Consider the following 23991-nt stretch of genomic DNA (forward strand, 5'->3'; position numbering starts at 1 on the left):
TTTCCCAAAATGTGGCACACAGAACCGGACACAATACTCCAGTCGAGGCCTAATCAATGCAGAGTAGAGCGGAATAATTACTTCTTGTGCCTTGCTTACAACACTCCTGCTAATACATCCCAGAATGATCTTTCTTTTTTGCAAAAGTGATACACTGTTGTCTCCTATTTAGCTTGTGATCCACTATAACCCTCAGATCCATTTTCACAGTACTCCTTCCTAGGGAGTCATTTCCTATTTTGTAGGTTGCAATTGATTGTCCCTTCCTAAATGGAGTACTTTACATATGTCCTTATTGAACTCTATCATATTTAGTTCAGACCATTTCTCCAGTTTGTCCAAATCATTTTGAATGTTCATTCTATCCTCCAAAGCACTTGCAACCCCTCCTAGCTTGGTATCATCTACAAACTTTTTAAGCGTACTCTCTATGCCATTATCTAAAATATTCATGAAGATATTGAACCAAATCAAACCCAGAACTGATCCCTCCGGGACCCCACTTGTTATGCCCTTCCAGCTTGGCTGTGAACCACTGATAACTACTCTGTGGGAATGGTTTTCCAACCAGTTATGCACCCACCTATAGTAGCTCCATCTAGGTTGCATCTCCCTAATTGATACATGCGAGACAGTATCAAAAGCCTTATCAAAGTCAAGAGATACCATATCTGCCACTTCCCCCATCCACAAGGCTTGGTTTTTGTATCACTTCTGAAACCACAGCACAAAAGAATACCTATCGGATATATATCAGGCCCAGGATTTCTTATGGTCTTCCTTGTTATGGTGAAAATTCAGCTAAAGTAATACTGCATAAGGAACAGCTATTTATACTGTCTCCTCAGAAAGGGACGATTTTGCCAAACTTCAAACAAAGAATGGAATGCTGTTTCACACGTTCTGGCTGACATGTGATCTCTTCTGTAATTTTGATTTCACTTTTACCAAACACACTCACTCTGAAGAAAGTGACAATGAACTGTTCAGAATAAAAATACCATAGGGAAACGTACAAAAATAGAGGAGAGTAATATGCTATATCTGATATAATGAAATCCTGAATATTGAAGTAGAAGAGCAGAAAAATATTGAGAAAAGGTAATTCCTAAGATAAAGCACTATCGTAAACCACTAAAACATTATATCCTAACATTCCCCCAAACAGACAATACTGGACAAAAGAGTTTTCTACTTTTCTTGCCAAATTACTATATGCAAAGTTCTATTCATAGCTGGCTACTTTTGCATTATTTATATAACTATACAGCATTTAAGATTCATCCAGATAAAATGAAATATTTGTACTTAACTGGATTCAGATTTTAGATTATTCAAATTTACAGTAATACTAATGTTTACTTGAATTGACTAAAAATAAAGTTAATGAAGTAAATGAAATGAAATCAATTTATGTTGCACATATAAACTGGCACTCAGTTTCCACTCCTTGTTCAGCACCATATAACCTCTTACTGAATGTCACTCTTACAGAGAAGTTTTATTTAAAACTTGAGAAGCCACATTTTGATTTTAGGAATGAGGTTCTCCCAAAGATTGAGTAGCACTGCTTCAAATGCAGCTGAGAACAAGAAAAAGAATTGAGAGGCTGCAGTACAGATCTACCAGACTGTGAAATAAACTTTAAAAGGGAAGTGGTAGAAATCTTACTCCTTGAAAAATTTAAAACTGGACTCGTCAAAATGTTAGAAAATATACGGTAGAGAACACTACACCATCCCCATAATACATCTTATTTATCACTCTCCTTTGATAATGTGAGATGGCACATCATATCCCTCATGTGCAGTTCAAAGGCAACATTCATTCAGATTAAATATCTGGCGCTGTTCCATTCATGTGCTTACCTTGTAGCAATTAGGAAATTCAGCTCCTCTCTGAAGCATGCGTAAAACACATTAAGTAAAATACAGAACACATTTTAAAAATGATATGTAAACCCTCCAAATGGCACAATCATCTGTAAATATCAAAACAGCCCTTACCATAGGTAGTATTTAAGATTTCACTTAGGGTTTGAACCTGCAGGGGAGGGGACAAGGGTTGACAAAAAGTAGTGCTGAGCTACCAGAAGGGTTGCTGAGCTTTGTTCCTTATAAGCCAGTACAGTGGAGTAAACTGGGATGAGGCTCATACTGCTGGTAGGTAGACTGGCAAGGACCACTGTTGCCAGTGTACACTATGAGATAGATACCTTTGGGACCCTCAGACTTTTTGGTCACCAGCTGGCTCTGGTTTTTGGTCACCGGCAGGCTCTGCTGACATGGTCTTTGAAGAGAAGGTCTTAAACACACTCGACAGAGCCACAACTACTGGGTGGTAGCATGATTAAAACAACTGGTGATAACACACACTTGCATTCACTGGATTGTCACCCATGCCCTTTCTCCTTGCCACATTACACCCTGGGCTTTGACGGTTGAGCTCGGTTCTTACCCAGCTCTTATATGGCACTTATCAAATCCCAAAGCATTTTACAAATGAAGGCAGTATCATTATCCCCATTTTTCAGATGGGGAAACCGAGGCACAGGGCAGGGAAGTGATTTGCTCAAGGTCACCCAGCAGGCCAGTGGCGGAGCCAGGAACAGATCCCAGGTCTCCAGAATCCTAGTCCAGTGCTCTCTCTACTACATGACACTGCCTCCAGGTACTTACATGGCCTCCATTGCCATAGTATCTGGATGATACTGTGAATTTATCCTCATAACACATCTGTATGGTACAGAAGTTGCACTGTCCAAGTTTTACAGATGTGAAACCAAGGCACTGGTCGGAAATTGACTTGCCTGTGGCTACACAGGCAATCGGTCATAGATCTCGAGTCAAAATCCAGAGTCAAACAAAAGCCCATCATTACCAGTAATAGATGGTCAGCAGAGCAAATTGTCCCCTGATAACAACTACACCTGTTTTCATATCATCAGGTCTAAAGAGTGCACAGATGCCACTGAAGCTGGAGGCTATAAGCACTGTAGGCTCATGCCTACACACAATAGCCTGCAACAAATTCAGTCTGGCTATAAGCAAGGTAACTCTTCCCTCTGAATTAGTACGGACCCAATGCCCTAACCCAGTGATGGGGACACTGTGCTTCCGAAGTGAGGTGTGTTCAACTGTGGTCACTGAGGACTGATATGGGACAATAGTCTTCAGTGTGGCTGCCTAAATTTTGCCTAAATTCCCCCTGAAGGTATAACTGGCTACAATATTCTTCAGCTCATGACCTGGTGTTCCTATGCAACAAATAAATAATGGTGATGTCTCACTCCATAGGTGTCTGAATTTTAGTGAGGGGTGAAGTGATTCTTGTGTTTTAAAAGTGTGCTGAAGTCATTTGGAATAAAAAAAAAATATATATAAAGGATGGATTTCTTATACTAATGCATGTCAGTTAACAATGTTCACTGTACTTTTCACCACAGAGGAAACAGAAATGGAACATATTACACTGATGGCAGTTATTCAGTCATGAAAAGACCAAATTAACATATATTCTAAATTTTAAAATTATTCAACTATTTTCTTAAAACTTGGTTTATTCCTTGGATTTCAGTGAGATCCAAAGATATAAAAGAGAGCAACCCTGAACTTTGTAGCTCCAGTCATTTGAGTAATCACTGTACAAAATGTTTAATCAGAACATATAGGGGGAAGCATGTAAGATTTTTTCCCCCTGATTAAAAACTCAAAAATAACTCAGCTGTTTCTATTCAGTGTTCCCCCACCCACACACAAGAAATTTGTTTGAGAAAATCATGAGCAACTGAATGAGGCATGTATAGAAGCTAGAGACCAATCTAGACCACAGCGTGCTCAACTTGTGGCCATTCTAGCAATACCATATGCTCTTTCACCTCCAAGATAATGAATCCTGTCATGGAATCACAGATTAATCCAAATCAGTAAGTGGTTAAACCAATCAAATATTATAGAAACAAAAATCTAAAACCATAGCACTATTTATATGTAATTTAAAGGGCACAATATATGAACACTAACTAGATCAACTTAGTAATGATTAAGAACTTGACTGCACCGTTATAAAGCTTAAAGTGTAATTAAAAAGGGTTATCACACAATTTAAAAGTTTAACTCACCCAATGTAGTCGTGAGAGTGACATTTTTATCTAAAAGGAAGAAAAAAAATAAATAAATCCAAGAATGCTTAGACATAAAAATCAAGGGTTTTTTGGCATTAAAATGCATTACAAAAGTGCAGCTACCTATTGCTTACATCTTGTTTTGACTTGCAGATGGAGTGTCTGGCTGCAGCACCTTCTGCCACATAATTAATCCATGGTGAAACACTGGTTTATATCTACACTTGATGTCTTTGTGCAAGTCCCATTAACAGAAATTGCAGCTGTGGGTGTGTCCTAATGTCCTGATCCAAAGCTCACTGAATGAATAGAAGGACTCCCATTGACTCCAATGGGCTTTGGATCAGGTGCTAAGGTAAGAAAATACCGCCCCAGATGCTGATTTTTCTTCAATACCCACAAATAAACCTCTCCCCAACACATGCCACCACCCCAACTACGCCACTCTGGCTGTGTCTCCTATACGATGTGCAGGCTGCACTCTTGAACCCCAACCCTGGGGAGAGCAAAGACAATGCTGGCTGGCAATGCAGATTGTCTTTCTTTGAAAGAGCCATGTAGCTCCTTGTCCGATGAATGACATCTTTACTGAATTCGAGCAGTGTCTCCTAACTGGCTCCTTGTTACATGAAGGTTTCAGACATCCTCCTAGAAAGATCTTCAGACATGGAGAGTTGTATCAAACATCAATGCTAACTGCTCTCCTACTCCAAAAGATAAAACCTGAACAAAACAGGAGTCTATTCAAAAACAAGGAAAATCCCAGTGAAAGGGTTTCAAGTCTTAGGTTTTTAATTTTTAAAAAGTCCATCACTTCCAAACATGCCAAATTGACTTTGTAGTTACAGATTATATATTAGATATCTGTATCTATAGTTCAGTGTGTCTGCTCATGGCCCAGGAACTCTATCTATTTATCTGTGTAATCCTATAGATATATGCATGATTACACATGTGGTTCTTAGGCAATGAGCAGACACACTGAACCACGATATACAAACCTTGAGTCACCCCAAAAAAAGCACTTTGCTCTTATTCAAAGGGATTCTGATAAAGTTCCTCAGCACGTTTGCACTCTCAGTCCCATTCTGAACTATCTTTTTTTCTTATTGTACCAAGACTATAGTGCTCAGTGACGCAGTAAGCCTTTTCTTTGCAGAAAAGAGGTATATTTTCTATACACCGGCCTCTTGCAGTTTATTTAGTTTCAATAATTTCCAAACATGAAGGATGAGCTTTTCACAGGCACATAAGGGAATTAGTGAAAGCCAACGTGAGCTGGGCACCCAACTCCTCTTTTGTGTCTTTGGAAAAAAGAAAAAAATCTTACCCTTCATATTTTACCAGACAATCTAAGATGAAAGAACATCAGCTAGCAACAGAAGAAAAACATCTGTCCTTTTATATTTCTACTTCGCCTATTAATTTTCCCTAAAAGACCAGCTGTACTCGGATATGGATAATGCTAAACATACCTCGATTGCATTATTTCATATTTATTACTTAAAAAAGGGAAAACTAATAATGCAATTAAATGTCATATGTTTTTGTTTTATTTTTAAAAGATGAACCACAATTCTTATGCTGGTATGCGCATGATAAATTACCTGCGTTTAAAGATATACTGGACACTTTCAGTCAAATATTTAGAGTGCATAAAGAAGACATCAGTTCTGAATACTAATTTTTAGTGCATATTCTGACTCATCACAAGTGTAAAAAGATCTAGTGTCACATCCAAATGCATCCATAATTTTACGCACCATAGTATGGCATGTTTAATAATTATCACTGTGATTGCATCTTAAAATAAAAGAAATCCTATTTCCTCTCAAGGAAACAGGATTCTTCTACTTACTGCTAGCAAATAGAGAAAATTTTCACCAACACTGTAAAAAACTTATTCTAGCAAAAAACTAAACGACAAGATTTGGAGTTGAATCACTAATTAATTCAGGGAAGTTCTATGGCCTATGTTATGCAGGAGGTCAGACTAGAGGATGATAGTGGTCCCTTCTATCCTTAAAATTGACAAATCTGTTTCAAATGGGTGTGTGTGTTAGGGCAGGTCCACACTACGGGGATCAGTTGACCTAAGTTACGCAACTCTAGCTACGTGAATAACATAGTTGGTGTCGATGTAGCTTAGGTCAACCTTTTGCAGTGTCTACACCATGCTGGGTCGATGGGAGAAACTCTCCCAACGACTTACCTTATGCTTCTTGTTCCAGTGGAGTACCAGAGTTGACTGAAGAGCGATCGGCAGTCGATTTAGCGGGTCTTCACTAGACCCACTAAATCGACCCCTGGTGGACTGATCGTCGCATGTCGATCCCCCAGTAAGTGGAGACATGCCCTTAAAGTTTACTTATATTGTAAGCCATTTGAGCAGAAACAGTCTTTTTGTTAGGTTTGTACAGTGCATAGCACAATGGGACTTCGGCCTTTACTTGCTACCACAATACAAATAATAATAAAGCTAGTACGTCTACAGGAAACCTGGATTTAAGAATCATCTTGAGTGTGAGCACAATCCACATTTGACAATGGTTTCTAATGCAATGTCAAATTCTGTTGCAGACAGGGTAACTGTAAGATACTAATCTCTCTGTTCCCCTCTTTCATTCATGCCTATGCTTGCATGCCTGAATAGGGATTCTGCAAACAGTTAAATTAAGACATGCACCATTTCCACCGCTACCCAAGACTACCAGGCTTTGGTGAGATTACATTCTGTTCTCCTTTTTTTTTTGTACCCACTATTGAATCCTTAAGTTAAAATGCTAACGGCTATGGAGAGTGAAGATGGAGTTTCATCTGTATGAATCACCACATTCTTCAGCACAATATTCAAGACTCAACAGGAATTTCTAGGAATGAGCCAAGTGAGAATGTTCACAGCCCACTGCTCACCTCCCTGATTGCTGCAGGTCTCAGGGCTACTTGGTAATCACCAAGACCCACAGAAATAGGAGTACTGGGAACTTATTAACTGATGTAGAAGTAGCTCTTACCAAAGATATAGCAACCCCTTGATTTACACAGTCAGAGGCAGAGACTGTTTTTTTGTTCCATGTTTGTAGAGCACCTCACTCGCGAAGGGGTCCTGGTCCATGTCTGGGGCCCCTACATGCTACTGCAATCCAAATAATAAACAAGTAGTATTCTACTTGTGATATTAAAGCAAATAATAAAAGTGACAAAATAGACACGAGGGGAAGAAACTAGATTTCCTTCTCTTCCCTCTTTCAAGTGGGAAATTTCAGCGCACCATGACAGATTATTTTCTAATGCTTGTTCAACACACACTGGAAAGTGGTATGATGTGCTAGCTCTCAACCAACCTTTCACTGACATGGTGAAACATGTCCGTGCCAAGCTCCCACAAGAAACGACTTTTGAGTTTCTCAGTTCTCTTGCCATGCTTTGTTCTCTTTTAATAATGTCATGTTGCAACAACCCAAGGCTGGAATGTTGCAAATCAAAGGAGATGGATAATTTGTTTTAGTAGCAGATTAAATATTGCATAGAAAATTCCTATCTTCAGCCCTGCTAAGGATGGAGCAGGGATCTAGGGAAGGGGAGCATAGTTTTACAGGGTTCTACGTCTACAGCTCCCACACATTAATTATACACATTGACTTCGTTTACCATAATACACCTGGACATATGATCCCTCTTGCGCCCCCTAATAGTAGAGCATTAAAGTCTGACTCACTTGTATTATAAATAAGGATTTGGGAGCCTCCAAGTATTAAGGCTCTTTCCCCATGGAATGGGGGACGGAAGCTGGTGGCATATCTTTAATAGAGTGACCCGTTCTTACTGGCAATATCTTGTTTGAATTGCAGTGTTTTGTGACATAGGCTCCATGGAGACAGAACACGTTTCCATGGCGCAGCTACCCTGGAGCCTCATACAAACAGAAATTTTTCTCTCTTTCCCTGCCCCATGTCACGTGGATTCCTACCTGTTGGTTACATTCACAGGATACTACACAGTAGGAAAATTCAAACAAATATCCACTCCTTGCATGACAGCCTATTCACTGTTCTACTGCACTAAAATGGAGCGTGTTTGGTAAAGTTCAGAATGACCAAGAAGAAAATTAATCAAGGAGCTTTAGATTTTGCTTTCTTGACTCTTCTCTTCCTATGACATTGGGGAGCTCATGGCTTGGGGCCAGCAAGTTACCTGGAATAGTGTCTCCTTTAATTTTACCAATAAAATAAAAATCTATCTTGGAAGGTCTCTTAGTGGTGCCATCCCATTGCAGAAAATGTTAATACCTCCATAAAATGCACTGTTTCAATCGCAGTCTATGGAGTGTTACCTAATTTTTCTGTTTGGGTATTTTTGGTGCTTGCCTATATAGTACCAGCAGGAAAAGTATTATCAGACACTTACCATGTGCTGAAGTATTTGAAGTGGATTGTGAGATTGTGGTTGGGATGGATGGATTTGTAGCCCCTTTAAAGAAAAAAGAAAATAGTGAAAGAATGAACTTTTCTAGCATTAAAAATAAGCCACTTTTGCACAACCATAATGTACTGCAATTGAATGAGCAAGTCCCAAGGGCATGCACATCTTTTCTTCATGGCATCCAACTGCAGGCCACAACTAGGGTCAGGGAAGAAAGCACACTCACACAAAGGGTGGCTCTTGTCCTATTGCAGGCAATCACAATTTTGCCATTGATTTCCCTTTCAGAAGGATCAGGGCCACATTCCTTAAGTCCAGTGACCCCTGTCCTTCCTGGGTTAGAGCCCTGCTCACCTGCCTTTTTACTAATTGTCTCCACTTTCTCCCTTTCCCCCTTCACTTCATGGTCTGTCACAGCTGCTGCATGTGGCCACGTTCTGACTGCCAGAGTCTGGATTTTTGCATTTTTCCCTGTCTCTCTCCCTCCTCTCCCCCTCAGTTTTGCTTCTGAGTATTTTGGTTTTGTTTTCTCTCATGGCCCCCCATCACATTCTCTCCGCTCCTGCTTCTGCATTTGATTTAGGCCAAGTCTACAGTAAAAATAATAATGTCAATTAGGGGTGTGATTTTTAATGACATTTCTATATTAGCAAAAGCCCTAGTGTAAACAGTTATACTGGCATAAAAGTGTTTTTGCAAGTACTGTAGAGTTTATTTTGCTCAGGGAACTGGTATAGTTTATCACTTTTTAGCCATCAGATGCTACGTCTACACTGGAAAGGTCTGCTGAGACAGCGGTGCAAACCTTTTCTGATGCAGATTAGGCCTTACGTCTCCATTTTCTCCTTACCTTCCTAGTCCCATTTTTAAAATGTATTTATTGTTTGTATTACTGTAGCATCCTAGTAACAGATCAGGACCCACTGCGGTAGGCGCTATACAAACACAGAACAAAAAGACAGTCCTATTTTTTTCAGTTTTTCTCTTCCTCTCTCCCATCTTTCTCTGCTAACCCCGTCTCTCTTTTCAGTCCTCCCGCTCTCTATGTGCTCTTTCCCATGGTCCCTCCAGCCCCCATTGTGGTGTGTCCCCTCTCCAGTCTTTCTATCTTAATGGGGTTGTTACTCTCCACCTATGTTTGGGGCCGTTCCTTCCCTACCTTTCCCGCCACCAGTTTGGGGCTGTGTCCCTCTCCTGATTTAAGGATCTCTGAAGTTGTGGCTACCACATATTCTCTCTCTCTTCTCCCATGTTGCTTGTGCTACACCACTGCCCTCCACCTCCTTCCATAATGATTGTACTGAGAGCACATACTATACAGAGCTGCCTGGGGGGAGGGAGGGAGGGCTAGAGGTGGCAGGAGCAGGACAGAGAACCAAGCATGTCCCCCTTAAAAGGCCCTGATGTTCCTAAGGTCTGGAATCTCTGCTCTAAACCTCTCCCTTCCAAGTGATTCTGTAACAGCTGCACACAGGCAATTAGGGTGTTAAGGTTTAAAAACAGGTGAAGCAAATTACACACAAGCAAGGATGTGCACACGCACGCACACATAGTTTGCTGTAGAAGCAGCAAAGAATCCTGCTTGCATCTGAAGAAGTGGGTATTCACCCACGAAAGCTCATGCTGCAAAACATCTGTTAGTCTATAAGGTGCCACAGGATTCTTTGCTGCTTCTACAGAACCAGACTAACACGGCTACCCCTCTGATAGTTTGCTGTGTAATCTTCATAAGACCGACTTTCAGGTATCCTGTTTGGCACATATAGAGTAATAAACAATGCTACAAAAATGCTACACGGGTATCTAATACTCAGAAAAATGATATTAATTACTTGTCTAGCCTATTGTATTTGAGAAATAGTGTGTGATCATTAATAATTAAACATATAGGGCCTGATTCTTCTTTTGGCTACAATGATTTTACACTTGTGTAATTCCATTGACATTAGTGAAGCCACCTTTACTATCACAGGCCCTATACTGGGGGTGGGGTGGGGTAAGGAATGGGTGAGCGTGCATGCTCACTTTTGAAATTTCTTGACTTCTGAGTGCTTAACCTGTGCCACTTCGGTGCTATGTTCGGACATCGGTTACATGCCCATGCATGGGAGTAAGAATCACTAAGACCACCCTACATGGCCTGCCTGGAACATGGACCTGGGAGAGCCGCTGTAACTAGAGAAAGTGGAGCTTAGCAGAGCCTTTGCTACATCGCCCTCCTTGTTGGCCAGCAACAAATTACAGCAGCAAGGAAACAGGGGAGGAACTGATTTTGGGGTGTGCCTCTGAGTCAAAATGCTGCGTGGGGTGGTGCAGCACATACACCACCCATTAGGGTGGATAAAAGTCAATGCTATTAAAAACAAAACAAAAACAAAAACAAAAAGCGGAGAGAATATTTTCTTCATTTCAGTTTATTTAACCAGTTCAGTCAAAGGGTACGTCTACACTACGGGACTATTCCGAATTTGCATAAACCGGTTTTGTAAAACAGATTGTATAAAATCGAGTGCGCGCGGCCACACTAAACACATTAAATCGGTGGTGTGCGTCCACGGTCCGAGGCTAGCATCGACTTCTGGAGCGTTGCACTGTGGGTAGCTATTCCGTAGCTATCCCATAGTTCCCGCAGCCTCCCCCGCCCCTTGGCATTTCTGGGTTGAGATCCCAGTGCCTGATGGGGCAAAAATCATTGTCGCGGGTGGTTCTGGGTAAATGTCGTCAGTCACTCCTTCCTCTGGGAAAGCAACGGCAGATAAGCATTTCGCGCCTTTTTTCCCTGGATTGCCCTGGCAGATGCCATAGCATGGCAATCATGGAGCCTGTTTCGCCTTTTGTGACTGTCACCGTATGTGTACTAGATGCCGCTGACAGAGGCGATTCAGCAGCGCTACACAGCAGCATGCTTTTGCTTTTGCATGACAGCAGAGATGGTTATCAGCCATACTGCACCATCTACCAATCCATAAATTGGTAAAAAGATGATCATGGTTACCAGTCCTTTTGCACTGCTCCATCTGTTGCTATCATAAGTGCCCCTGGCTGCTCTTAGCCAGGGGCGCAAAAGCCAAAATTGGGAATGACTCCCTGAGTCAATCCCTCCTTTTTGGTATCTAAAAATAGAATCAGTCCTGCCTAGAATATGGGCAAGTGTACTAGAGAACTACTGTATCATAGAACCAGAGAGCACAGCTGCTCTGTGTCAGATCCAGCAGAAATTATGAGCTGTATGCTATTCACACGGGGCGCTCCTGCAACAACCCCACCTGTTGATTCCATTCTTCCCCCAGCCTTCCTGGGCTACTGTAGCATTGTCCCCCCACTTGTGTGATGAAGTAATAAAGAATGCAGGAATAAGACACAGTGACTTGTTAGTGAGAAATGAGTGGAAGGCAGCCTCCAGCTGCTATGATAGTCCAGACAGGACAGTAAGGAGTGTGGAGGAGAGGAGCCCAGCATCCCTCTGCTAGTCCAGGGGCAATTGAATCTTTTCTTTACACATGAAGGGTGGGGGCTGAAGGAGCTCAGCCCCCTGTTGCTATGACGACGATGGTTATCAGCCATACTGCACCATCTGCCAGGAAAAATTAGGGCCAGGCGCCCTTGATTGACCTAACTGATGCTAGTCGGCATGGTTACCAGTCCTTTTGCACTGCCCCATGTGCCAATAGGCTGATGATGAGGACGGGTACCAGTCATATTGCACCATCAGCCACCCATGGCAGGGGGAGCAAGGATGTTGGTGTTGAGTGCTGCAGCATCGCATCTATCTGCAGAATTCAGTAAAGATAGGGTGACATGTTAAAGAGTCAAGAGAGGATTGTTTTCCCTTTCACTTCTGGGGGTGGGTGGGGGGGGGTGCGTAAATTGCCGAGCTATGCCCTGACCCACCGCGGACCCGGTGTTTGACCCTAGAAGCATTTGGAGCTCAGCCAAGAATGCAAATGCTTTTCGGAGACTGCAGGAACTGTGGGATAGCTTGAGTCCTCCAGTCCATGAGCGTCCATTTGATTCTTTGGCTTTCCGTTACGGTTGTCACGCAGCAGTGCGCTGAGCCCCTGCTATGGCGTCTGTCTGGAGATTTTAAAAAAATGATTTTGAATTTCGTCTTCTGTAACGGAGCGCTGATAGAACAGATTTGCCTGCCCTTACAGCGATCACGTCCGCATGGTCCATGCGGGAGCTCTTTCTTTATTTTGATTTTTAACTGCATCGCCACACGTGCTGATCGGAGCTCCATGCTGGGCAAACAGGAAATATTCAAAAGTTCGCGGGGCTTTTCCTGTCTACCTGGCCACTGCATCCGAGTTCAGATTGCTGTCCAGAGCGGTCAGTGGTGCACTGTGGGATACCGCCCGGAGGCCAATACCGTCGATCAGCGGCCACACTAACCCTAATCCGATATGGTAATACCGATACCAGCGCTACTCCTCTCGTTAGGGAGGAGTACAGAAACCGGTTTAAAGAGCCATTAAAATCGATATAAGGTGCCTCCTAGTGTGGACGGTTGTGGCGTTAAATCGGTTTTACGCTCCTAAAACCGATTTAAACGCCTAGTGTAGACCAGGCTAAAGTTAAGAAACCAAGTACTCAGGAAAGTTAAGACAAATCAATTAGCGCTGTGAAGTTAATGAACATAAATTAAATCCTAAAGAGGATTAAGCTACAATGAACTAAAACCAGTTCTGAATCAGAGCACCCACACAAGAGTTTAATTCACTTTCAATGAAAGCTGTGAAGTTATTCATTTTAACTTTTCTGAGCCTCTTCTCTGCAGCAGGGTCAGCCTAGTGCTAGTACGTGGGCTACATACAACTGTTAAGAGAAAAGAGGTGAGAGAAAACAGACATGCACACAATAGAAACTGCTAAATTTGCACGAGTGACTAGGAGACTTGTGGTGGTTACTGATTTTTGTGACTTAGCAAGAAAACAAGCACAATAGAAGAGATCAGTGATCCTGCATGGCAAAACATACTGTTTATTACTCTGACAGGGATAGTTTAGTTCTGATTATATGACAATACATCATAAAATACAAGTCAACGTCCTGTAATCTACTTCAGAAATACAATACAAGCTTAGTAACAATGAAACCTCCATTCTTACTTCCCAGTAAAGATCTCGGAATGATCAGGCTTGCAAATCAGTGAGGTGAACTAGTTCCCACTGTATTTTAAACCCAAGGTGCCCACACAGAGTGCAGTGTAGCAAGACACTTTGATATTATGATGGGACTGATGTAATGGGTAGAATACTTGTTTACAATAACAGTGAAATTTCCCAGATTGGTTATGTTAACAGCAGCATGGGAGCAGAGTTAAAAAATTTCCCCCTAGAAAGGACCCAATCCTGCAGCTCCTACTCAGAGTGTAAGGGAGTGGGGAGTTTGCCTGAGAGAGGCCAGAAGGATCAAGCTTCTCTTTCCCTGGCAGCCCAAAGAATGGAATTTAATTCTGTTAAAAGTTAATTTATTGCAATAGTTTGTCTCAGCTAATGTAATAACCACCATTTATAAGTTCTAGTGATGACATTTTATATGCAAGTTCAATCATATGCTTTTTGAATGACCTACTTTTAATTCTGTTAAAAGTGTATTCATTATCTGATCTACCAGCTATTTTACAGTCGTTCTGTTGTTTCCCTTTGCTAGTGTCATCTGTAGATACATCTTGAAACATGACTGTTTGTGGTCTGCTCTGCTGAGGTAGGTCAGCTGAATCAAGCTGGCCTAGCCTGAATGAAAGAACATTTCCTGTGGGGTTCTAAGATGGTGTCTGTCATGATGATTCATTCCTGTCTCCTGAAAACACTTGTGGTCTATACCACATGCAGTGTCAAATCTCTGATACAAGCTAACTTGGACAGACCAGAAACAAAAACTTTCATACACAGAGAATCAGTCAGTTGTTCCAGTTTTATGTGGAACGGGTCTCAGAGTCATTTCCAACGGCTATTTCTATGAGTGAATCGATGAAATTGTATGATACTGCATATACAGAAAGTGGAAACCTTCATGTGTGTTAAACCTATGCATAACTAGAGGGTTGTGCACTTTGTTGCATCTGTAGGCTAAGCTCACAGCACACACCTGGCTCCTTGCATTCTTCCATCCCCACCAGAACCTCCCTGTGTGTCAACCTGACATCCCCCTCTATTTCAGGGACCCCCTGTAACCCCAACACCCCTCCCTTATACAGCAGAATCTTAGAGTTACAAACACCAGAGTTTCAAAATGACCAAGAAACAACCATCCACCTCATTTGGAACCGGAAGTACACAACAGCAGAAACACACACAGCAAATACAGTACGTTGTTAAACATAAACTACTAAAAAATAAAGGGAAAGTTTTAAAAAAGATTTGATAGGTAAGGAAACAGTTTCTGTGCTTGTTTAATTTAAATTAAGAGTTAAAAGCAGCATTTTTCTTCTGCACAGTAAAGTTTCAAAGCTGCATTAAGTCAATGTTCAACTGTAAAAACTTTTGAAAGAACAACCATTTTGTTCAGAGTTACAAACATTTCAGAGTTAAGAACAACCTCCATTCCTGAAGTTTTTGTAACTCTGAGGTTCTACTGTACCACAGGCTCTGGTAGACAGACAGACAAAATGCAACGGAATTGCTTTGCTGGGCCCAAAAGGTCTGAGATACGCAGTTCTGTCACTTGCATAAAACGAAGAAGAGCAAAATTTACAAATGTGTTTTATTCTGGATATTAAAGAAAGCCCTGATCCTAAACTGTGACAGCCGCTATCTTGGCTGACAGATGGGGATTGAACCTAAGACTTCCATAGTAACAAGCATGAGCTGCTCAAACTAAGGCTTGGTCTACACCGCATGGGGTGGGGTGGGGTGTGTGTGTGTGGGGGGGGCGGTGTCGATCTAAGTTAAGCAACTTCAGCTACGTGAATAACCTAGCTGAAGTTGACATACTTAGATTGACTTACTGTGGTGTCTTCACCACGGTGAGTCGACTGCTGCTGCTCCCCTGTCGACTCTGCCTGTCTCTCTCACAGTGGTGGAGTACAGGAGTTGTTGGGAGAGCGCTCGGGGGTGGATTTATCGTGTCTAGACTAGACATGATAAATTGACCCCTGCTGGATCGATCGCTGCCTGCCGATCTGGCGGGTACTGTAGACATACCTTGAGAGTGCACTAAAGCTATGCAGTTGGGGCTATAATAGACTCCTTTCCACTGCAGATCACTCACCAGCACTTTGTGATTGAAGTTATGATTGAAATGACTACTGAAGGACTACTCCTGCGCTTAAAGTTAAGCATATATGGATGTGTTTGCAGGATCAGGGCGAGAGTCTGTAGGAGTAATCCAAGTGTTGTATAGAGCTGGTGCTATATAAAATCTCACATTATGGGTAGTGAGGATGAAGTTAGCTTTCATCAGTATCCTAATCTAACTTTACCAAAACTAAAGCAATTGGTAGGAGAGACAACGGATAAGGTAGGCTAGGTTCAGCCCTGAGTCACTCAACTTCTACCAACATAACTCAGAATGCAAGGACCTTGGTGCTCCAAAGTCTAACCAGAACAACTTCTGATACTGTGACACCATGTAACAGGAAAAAAAGAAATATTAGAATTGGAAAAGGTACAGAGAAGGACAACAAAAATGATTAGGGGTATGCAACAGCTTCTGTATGAAAAGATATTGAAAAGACTGGGACTTTTCAGCTTGGAAAAAAGAGGACTAAGAAGCTATATGATAGAAGTCTACAAAATCTTCACTGGTGTGGAAGCGGGTAATAAAGTGCTATTCACTCCTTCCTGAACACAAGAACCAGAGGACACCCAATGAAATTAATAGGCAACAGGTTTAAAAAAAACTAAAGAAAGTACTTCACACAACACACAGTCAACCTGTGGAACTTGTTGCCAGGGAATGTTGTGAAGGACAAAACTATAACAAGGTTCAAAAAAGAAATAGATGAGTTCATGGAGGATAGGTCCATCAATGGGTATGGTTACCAAGAAGGTCAGGGATGCAACCCCATGTGCTGGGTGTCCCTAGCCTCTGTTTGCCAGAAGCTGGGAGTAGATAACAGGGGATGGATCACTAGGTAATTGCCCTGTTGTGTTCATTCCCTCTGAAGCACCTGGCATTAGCCACTGTCAGAAGACAAGATACTGGGATAGCTGGACCATTGGTCTGACTCAGTATGGCCGCTCTTATGTATAAAAACATTGGGAGGTACGGGGACACCTCTTTCTCACTCCCATGTAGAGATAAAGAAAGGAAAGGTGGTTGTGACCACCCTGGGGCCCTGAGCTCCCAAGCTGAGAATCCATGATCACAGGAGCCATTATAGGGCTTGGTACCAGCAACTCACGAGCAAGTGCACATGTCCAGATATCAAGCACAGCATTGTACGGTAGGGGTATGCGGCTGGTATTGTCAGTGTTGAACATTTATAATGTGTCAATGTCCAGTTATCTATCTTTGGATGTATGGTGGATGAGGACACAAACACACAGTAGAGTTTTGTCTGATATAACTTAACTCTGCATTTCCACTTTTTTGTTTTTAAATGTAACCATACCTGTGTGTGAAATCCCAGAGATTCATTCATGAATTGATTTCTTTTTATTTTTAAACCATAATTTTCTAATAAAGTTTTTCCCTTAAATATTTGATGCCTATTCATAACTTAGTAACAAATTAAAAAAAAAAACACTATCAACTTGAAATTACAATTCTGTCTGAAAATTTTGTATCCACTATAGTTACATCTATTTCTCTCTATTTTCTCCTAGCTCATTTACTTTGTGTATTTGACAGCATTTTGAGTACAGTCAGTTTCACACTTTCCAGTGTATTGTTAATGAGTGAATCATTTTCATCCTTGATGAAATAGACAAACATCAACAGGGGAGCAGAAAAACCCTCAACATTTTTTTAACAGAATTTAGTTTTTTAAAAAGTTAGAACATAATATTTAAGGGGTACTCTATTAGCAACTGGCCATGTTTTAAAATTACTTAATATAAAATAACCCTTTAAATTGAGAGTGTCCCTTTAATGAAGTTGTCTTGGAACAGAACTTATAATTTCATCACTATATCATATTAACAGCCTGATCCAAAGCCCCCTGAAGTCATCTGAATCTTTCCAATGTCTTTGGATCAAGCACAGCTCATAAATATCACATTTCTCAAAAAAAGAAAGTGCTACTTTACAGTGCCTGGAAAATACAGATAATAAAAATAGAATTATCTTCTTACAACATTTAACCAATATTTGCCAGTCAGCTTGCTTACCAGGGTCTTGTATTGGTTTACAAAGACAAATCATGCTGTTCCTTATGTAAACCAGAACCTCCTGCAGTGTTTCATTGTATGACAGGGTCATAATGCATTAAACAAGACAATAGACAGGATACAGCATATGTTCCTTCAAAAAGAGCATTTTTTTATACAAGGGAGAGTTGTTTTCTACTGAAACAGAGACTTCAAAGCCTGTCACGTTCCTCCACCTGCTTTTTAAATTCTATTTTTCACTGCAGTTTCACCAAAGTAAACTCAGTGTAAAAACTTTTACTAACTCTGTATCTGTAACATGAGAAACAACTCAGGATTGCTAGATCAAGTGACATTTCACTTTAGTTTCTGATATCAGGTTGCTTTTTTGTAGATTATTTTGATTACTTATTTAAACAAAATTGTTGTGTTTGTGTGGGACTCCTTGAAAGTAATTTTTCTGGCATTCTGTCTAGCTTTTTACAGACATCCTTGCGGTTTGAGTGTTTTCAGAGGGTTATCAGTGCGGACTGATTCTGGTACCTTCACCACTTGAGTTAAAGAACTCATCTGATGTGAGAAAGCAGCAATCTGTATTCTTGAAGGATCAGGCACTAAAAGGAAACATTATCATAAGCACCAGATCCGTGCATGACAAAAAGGGGCCCCCTCCTCGCATTAAAGAGTAATCCCACAACTGCAGAGAGAGCAGCAGATACCAGTCTGGCCATAAATGCCTTAAGGCATTTGCAGAGCTTCAGCTGGGATCAAGAAAACTATTTCCCCCCTCCCCCAATTTATGATACTATACTACACAACTGGCCAGGAGTATTATGGCTGCCTCCTCTCCTTTCTCTAACATCTAGTGTAGGCCCCTGGTAGTTCACTAGAAGGGCCTTAATCTATGTGTCTTGTTCCATTGTTCCTGTTGCTTCTGTCAGCTATGGTTTTGCTTGTACTGATCCCATATATAAGTATCTTCTCTCCCTATTTTGTATCCAGATATATTAGTATTTTCTTTGTTGAAGGGAAGAGGGGATAGTGGAATTCAAAGCTGAACAAGAAAAAAAAAATCTAGGTTCGTTGTTTCCTTTTCTGCTTTCTTGCAATGTACAAGAAGGTTTATGTTTTGTTTTGTTTTTTTTAAAGGGAAAAAAAGGGGAGGGGGGTTCTACTTGTTTTTTCACTTTAGAAGTATCAAGAATGTCAAGTCTTGTCTTCCCTAGTTTCTTGGAGGTCTCCTTTAGAGGAATCAGTTATGCATTGGGAGCTTTCAGCTATAAATTGAAGGGGTTAGGAATTGATTCTTTAACAAACGATTGGAAGAGAAAGGTCTTTTGTTAGACATTTGAATCAAATGCATCGTAACAGAAACCAAAAAGAAAGTTTTAAACACTGTAATTAAGAGGGGAAGTGATTTTTAATTCAGTCATGTTTCACTTCCTTGGTATCTGTGAAATCAAAGCCTACTAGTCATCCATAGGGTCCTCCAAGAAAAACTGGGAAGATCTGACTGAATTTCCATTGTAAAGAAAGCAGCAGACTATTTTTTTTTAAAAGAAGCACACACTTTGGGCCTTTTTATACATCAAAACCAATTTTCTTTTCCTTTGCAAGCCACCTTTAAAACAGATGGCTATTCTCTCCAATATAATCATTTTTTGGTCTGGTTTTCTGGGATTTTGCTTCTTCACTAACCAAATGGCTAATCGTGTCAAGTATCAGAGTGGTAGCCGTGTTAGTCTGGATCTGTAAAAGCTTTTGCTCTTGCTCCAATACGTCCGTTAGTCTATAAGGTGCCACAGGATTCTTTGCTGCTTTTACAAATGGCTAATAAAATTTTATTTCAATTCCTACTCTAGATAAACACATCAAATTATGAGATTATTTCTGCAACCTTAGTGCCATGGTCCAGATTTTATTAGGAAAAGAGCTTACAATGTAACCAAACAGTAAACATGATAAACCAAAGGTAAACTGCGTGTTTGAAATGAGGGTCATTTTGGAAGTGTGCACAACAGATTCTCAGACTCTGTACTTGGCAAACCTAGTCCACTCCCTACATCCCTCCCTAAGGGAGTAAAATTTATATTGGGACATAGCTTGGCATGTCATCACTTACAGGGTGGATAAGATGTACATAACTGAGCCAATAAATATGATACCATCGCTCAGTAAATGCAGATCACAAACCTTTCTGCACACTGTAAAACTGTAATCCTGATTGCAAAGTGTGATTCTGACATAAAGTAGCCATCTACGCATTAGATTAGATTCAGGGGGGTCTCAAACTTTTTTTTTTAAAACCGATGACCCCTTTCACATCACAAGCCTGAGTGCGATCCCCAAAATAAATTAAACACCCTTTAAATATATGTAACACCATTATAAATGCTGGAGGCAAGCAGGGTTTGACATGGAGGTTGACAGCTCATAGCCCCCCATTAATGACCTCATGACCCCGAGGGGTCCTGACCCCCCAGTTTGAGAACTCCTGGATTAGATCATCCTAGAATGGTGAAAAGCATCTTTTGCAAGTGTCTTTGAAAAGCACAACACATTTCTGCTAGACCTGTATTTGATCCCTTATCTTAAAAAGCCCTAGTGCGAAACAAACTAAGATGACTACTCTAGTTTAGAGACTAACACCCCGATTAGTATCCCTGAGGTAGGAAACATGCTTTTATAAGCCTGCATGACCAGCAGCTCCCAGGACTCTCATGAAAGCTGGATTTACATCTCACCAAGCTATGGAATTAAAAGACAGTTCTCAACTGGGACCTCAGTACAGTGATACCTGAACAGCAGCGTGGCAATTGCGCCCGGGTAACAAGCTAGATTTCCGGCCCCTGGCATCGCTGACACAGTTTAGGGAAGCAGCAAGCCGGTCCCTGGTATAAAAAAGGTTGAGAAACACTGAGCGAGGTGACCTAAGGCCACTTCCAATGGCCGGGCAGCCCCGACAAGGAGCACTCGCCAGCCCGCTAGGTCTCCCCTGTGCTTCGCTCTGCCAGGGGCCCTTTACCCACGTGGGAGGTGAGCGCCGGTCAGCGGCCGGCCCGGGTCCCCACTTGGGGCAAGGCGCAGGCACACGGGGCAAAGCCTCTTCTGGGCGCACCATTGCCCGCGGCTCTGAGTCACTTACCGGGCGCGGCGAGGCAGAAGGCGGCGAGCAGCAGCAGCGCCGCAGCGCGCAAGGGGCTGGCAGCCCCAGCGGGGAGTCTCATGGTCCCGGGAGGAAGAGGGAGGACTTGCCCCGTGCCTAGCCCGAGACGCCCCCGGGCAGGAGGTGAGGGCCGAGCGGTGCTGCGGCCGCCTAGACACGAGCTCCGCGCCTCTCTGGAGCGGCCCAGCGGAAAGCAGGGCGCCGGGGCAGGCAGCTCACGTGGTGGAGGGGCGCAGCGCGGCAGGGCGGAGGGGGCTGTAGCGGCGGCTTCCTTTGTGGCGGGGGAGGAGAAGCTGCTCCGCCCTACGACTCGCTCAAAGCCGGGCCGTCCTCACCCGCGGGCCGTGGCGCGCTGCTCCGGCTCTTCCCCGCTCCCCTGCACTCACCGCGTGGTAAGCGGAGCGGCCGGGCCCCAGCCTGCTCCGCTCCCCCGGCTCCCAGCCGTGGAGGCCTGGGGTGGGGGCCCCACACAGCTCCCTGCTCCCGCCCGCCTAGGCCTGGGGCCAGCGATCCCCCAGCTCTCCCCTGTGGAGGCCTGGGGCCCCATATAGTCCCCCCACGGGGGGGCTGCATAGGGCACCAAAATAGCTAGGGACAGCCCTGCCTATCATATATGGAAAGCTCAAGTCTCACAACAGCCTTGTGTTGTAGCCAAGGGGTCACTCGCCTAGTTCTGAGATGGGATGCCGCGACTCTTTTATAGTACAATAGTTTAGGGTAGGAAGTGATGAAGAATACATTGTCTAATTGCAGCTGCAGGAACACTTAAATTAAAATGTAATTAGCTGATTTGGAACCTGGCTAGATCACTGGAGTTAAAAAATGCCTACTTTTCAAAATTCACCATGGGACCCTTACTGATCACACAGGTGTCAGTTTTACCTCTCATTTTACAATTGACAGATTTAGCAGCATGCTGCCCTTGACCAACACGTTGTGGGGCACCAGTTCCATATTGACCCAGAGACGTGAAATTCTTCATACCAATGCTATTTTCTACAGTGCTTGGAGATGGCCTGTCTAAGTACTGACTGAACCAGCGATAGCTTCTGAGAGGTTCTGACAGGTTCACAATACAATGCAGGATGCTACTATCGGTTCATTATCTGTTTTTTTACAAGAGGTCATTAAGACTGACACTAATGTGGTGATCCTTCTTGGGAAATACTTACCGGTATATAGACAGAGTAGAGAGATCTGATAGCAATGGAAATATTAAAAATGATTAAACTACTCAGTTTTGAACTGTCAAAATAAAATAACAAATCAAGTCAAAACAGCCCATTTATTACTGTAGTGTTCTGAAATAAGCATAAGAATAGTTTTTTCAAGATGGAGATGCATATTTTCAGGTAAAAGCAGCAAAGAGTCCTGTGGCACCTTATAGACCAGTGGTCCCCAACCTTTTCGTCTGGCGGGCGCCAGACGAAGGACCACTGTGGCGGTGGAGCACCTGCCGAAATGCTACCGAATTTTGGCGGCGATGCCTCTCGATGACGCCGCTTGCCGTCGACAAGCGACGTCGTCGAGAGGCATCCCCGCTGAAATTCGGGAGCGACGCCTCTCGATGACGTCACTTGTCGACGGCAAGTGGCATCATCGAGAGGCGTCCCCGCCGAAATTCGGGGGTGACGCCTCTCGATGACATTACTTGTCGGCGACAAGCATTGTCATCGAGAGGCATCCCCGGCGAAATGCTGCTGAAATTCGGCAGCATTTCGGCAGGTGCTCTCTCAGGGTCCAGGACATGGGCGCATTAAGATGCCCCCGCGGGCGCCGCCTTGGGGACCACTGTTATACCCACTTCGTCAGATGCATGTACATGAAGTGGGTATTCACCCACGAAAGCTCATGCTCCAATACGACTGTTAGTCTATAAGGTGCCACAGGACTCTTTGCTGCTTTTACAGATCCAGACTAACACAGCTACCCCTCTGATACTATTTTCAGGTACTAACTCAATTAATATTGCACTTCAAACAGTTAACTCATCTTTAAAGACACTTCACCAGTACATTGGAAGCCGGATACAATTTAGATTCCTCACTGCACAGGATGTCCTGCACAGCAGGCTCTAAACATCAGAAACCAGAAGTTTTTTGGTTATGAAATCTTCTGTTAGTCAAATCAGAAAAAATGAATTACTTTCAGTTTGGAGAAATAAATACACTTAGAAATGCAAACAACCTTCTTCCTTCTTTTTGTTTTTGTTTCTTAATAGAGACTTCTGCAAATGGAATGGCTATAGTTATTCAAAAAATGAATTTTCAATAAGGCTAGGGTTTTTTAAAAATGGATACCTATTGTTTAATATGGATTTAGGAGCCTAATTTTAGCTACCAGTTGTTGAAAATCTTGGACTGGGAGTTCACAAGGCTTGCTTTTCAAAGATGGCTGAGCACCTGCAGCTCTCATTGACTTTAGGTCTGAGAACTTGGCATATCTGAAAATGAGACTTTTAATGAGCAAATTGAAAAACAATGCAGATCTCCACTTGATGCACCAATATATTTTTTATAGCTTCATAAGTTTTAATGAGTTATATTTTCTAGTCCCAGAGTGAGAAAAATGTTCAGTGCTGTAGTTATCCTTTTTCTTTGGAAGTAAAAATATTTTGTATATTGGTCCTTGGAAGAAGTCAACAGAAAAGAGAATTACACATTTTATTGCACTAATTTTAAAATTACACCATTATTTTGGACAAAAATGTTGTGGAATAAGATAGTTTAGATTAGAACACCGAATGTAAACTTCAGATAAGGGTGTTCTATATTATCAATAATATTGGTCAAATTTTGCTCTAAGATTGTGTGAATCTGGTTTGGCAGAAGCTTCCTATAAGTGAGTGTGTGGTGGCCACCCGTCCCTGGACCGTGGCCCCGCACTCTCACCTCCCCTTCCCCCAAAGCCCCACCCCCATGTTCCCTCTTCTTCACCCTTTGCTTACCCTTATGGCTGGTAAAATAGTGGCTCCCTGCACCCCGTTCCGGTGCCCTGGTGCAAATCCAGAATTATTCTGTTGTTAC

The 23991-nt window shown here is 42.4% G+C and overlaps 1 protein-coding gene across 1 annotated transcript in view; it reads right to left on the minus strand.

Moving 5' to 3' along the window:
• TMEM123 (transmembrane protein 123) overlaps nt 1–21232 on the minus strand; it is a 31688-nt gene extending 10456 nt beyond the window's left edge. Inside the window, exons 1-3 of the mRNA XM_039519781.1 lie at nt 20945–21232; nt 8531–8593; nt 4121–4150 (exon numbers count right to left, since the gene is read on the minus strand). Of these exons, the coding sequence (XP_039375715.1) occupies nt 4121–4150; nt 8531–8593; nt 20945–21026 (175 nt within the window). The 5' untranslated portion in view covers nt 21027–21232. The remainder of the gene's footprint in view (nt 1–4120; nt 4151–8530; nt 8594–20944) is intronic.
• Nucleotides 21233–23991: the final 2759 nt, after the last annotated feature.

Source organism: Mauremys reevesii, linkage group 1, assembly GCF_016161935.1.
Source record: "Mauremys reevesii isolate NIE-2019 linkage group 1, ASM1616193v1, whole genome shotgun sequence".
Classification (NCBI taxonomy): domain Eukaryota; kingdom Metazoa; phylum Chordata; order Testudines; family Geoemydidae; genus Mauremys; species Mauremys reevesii.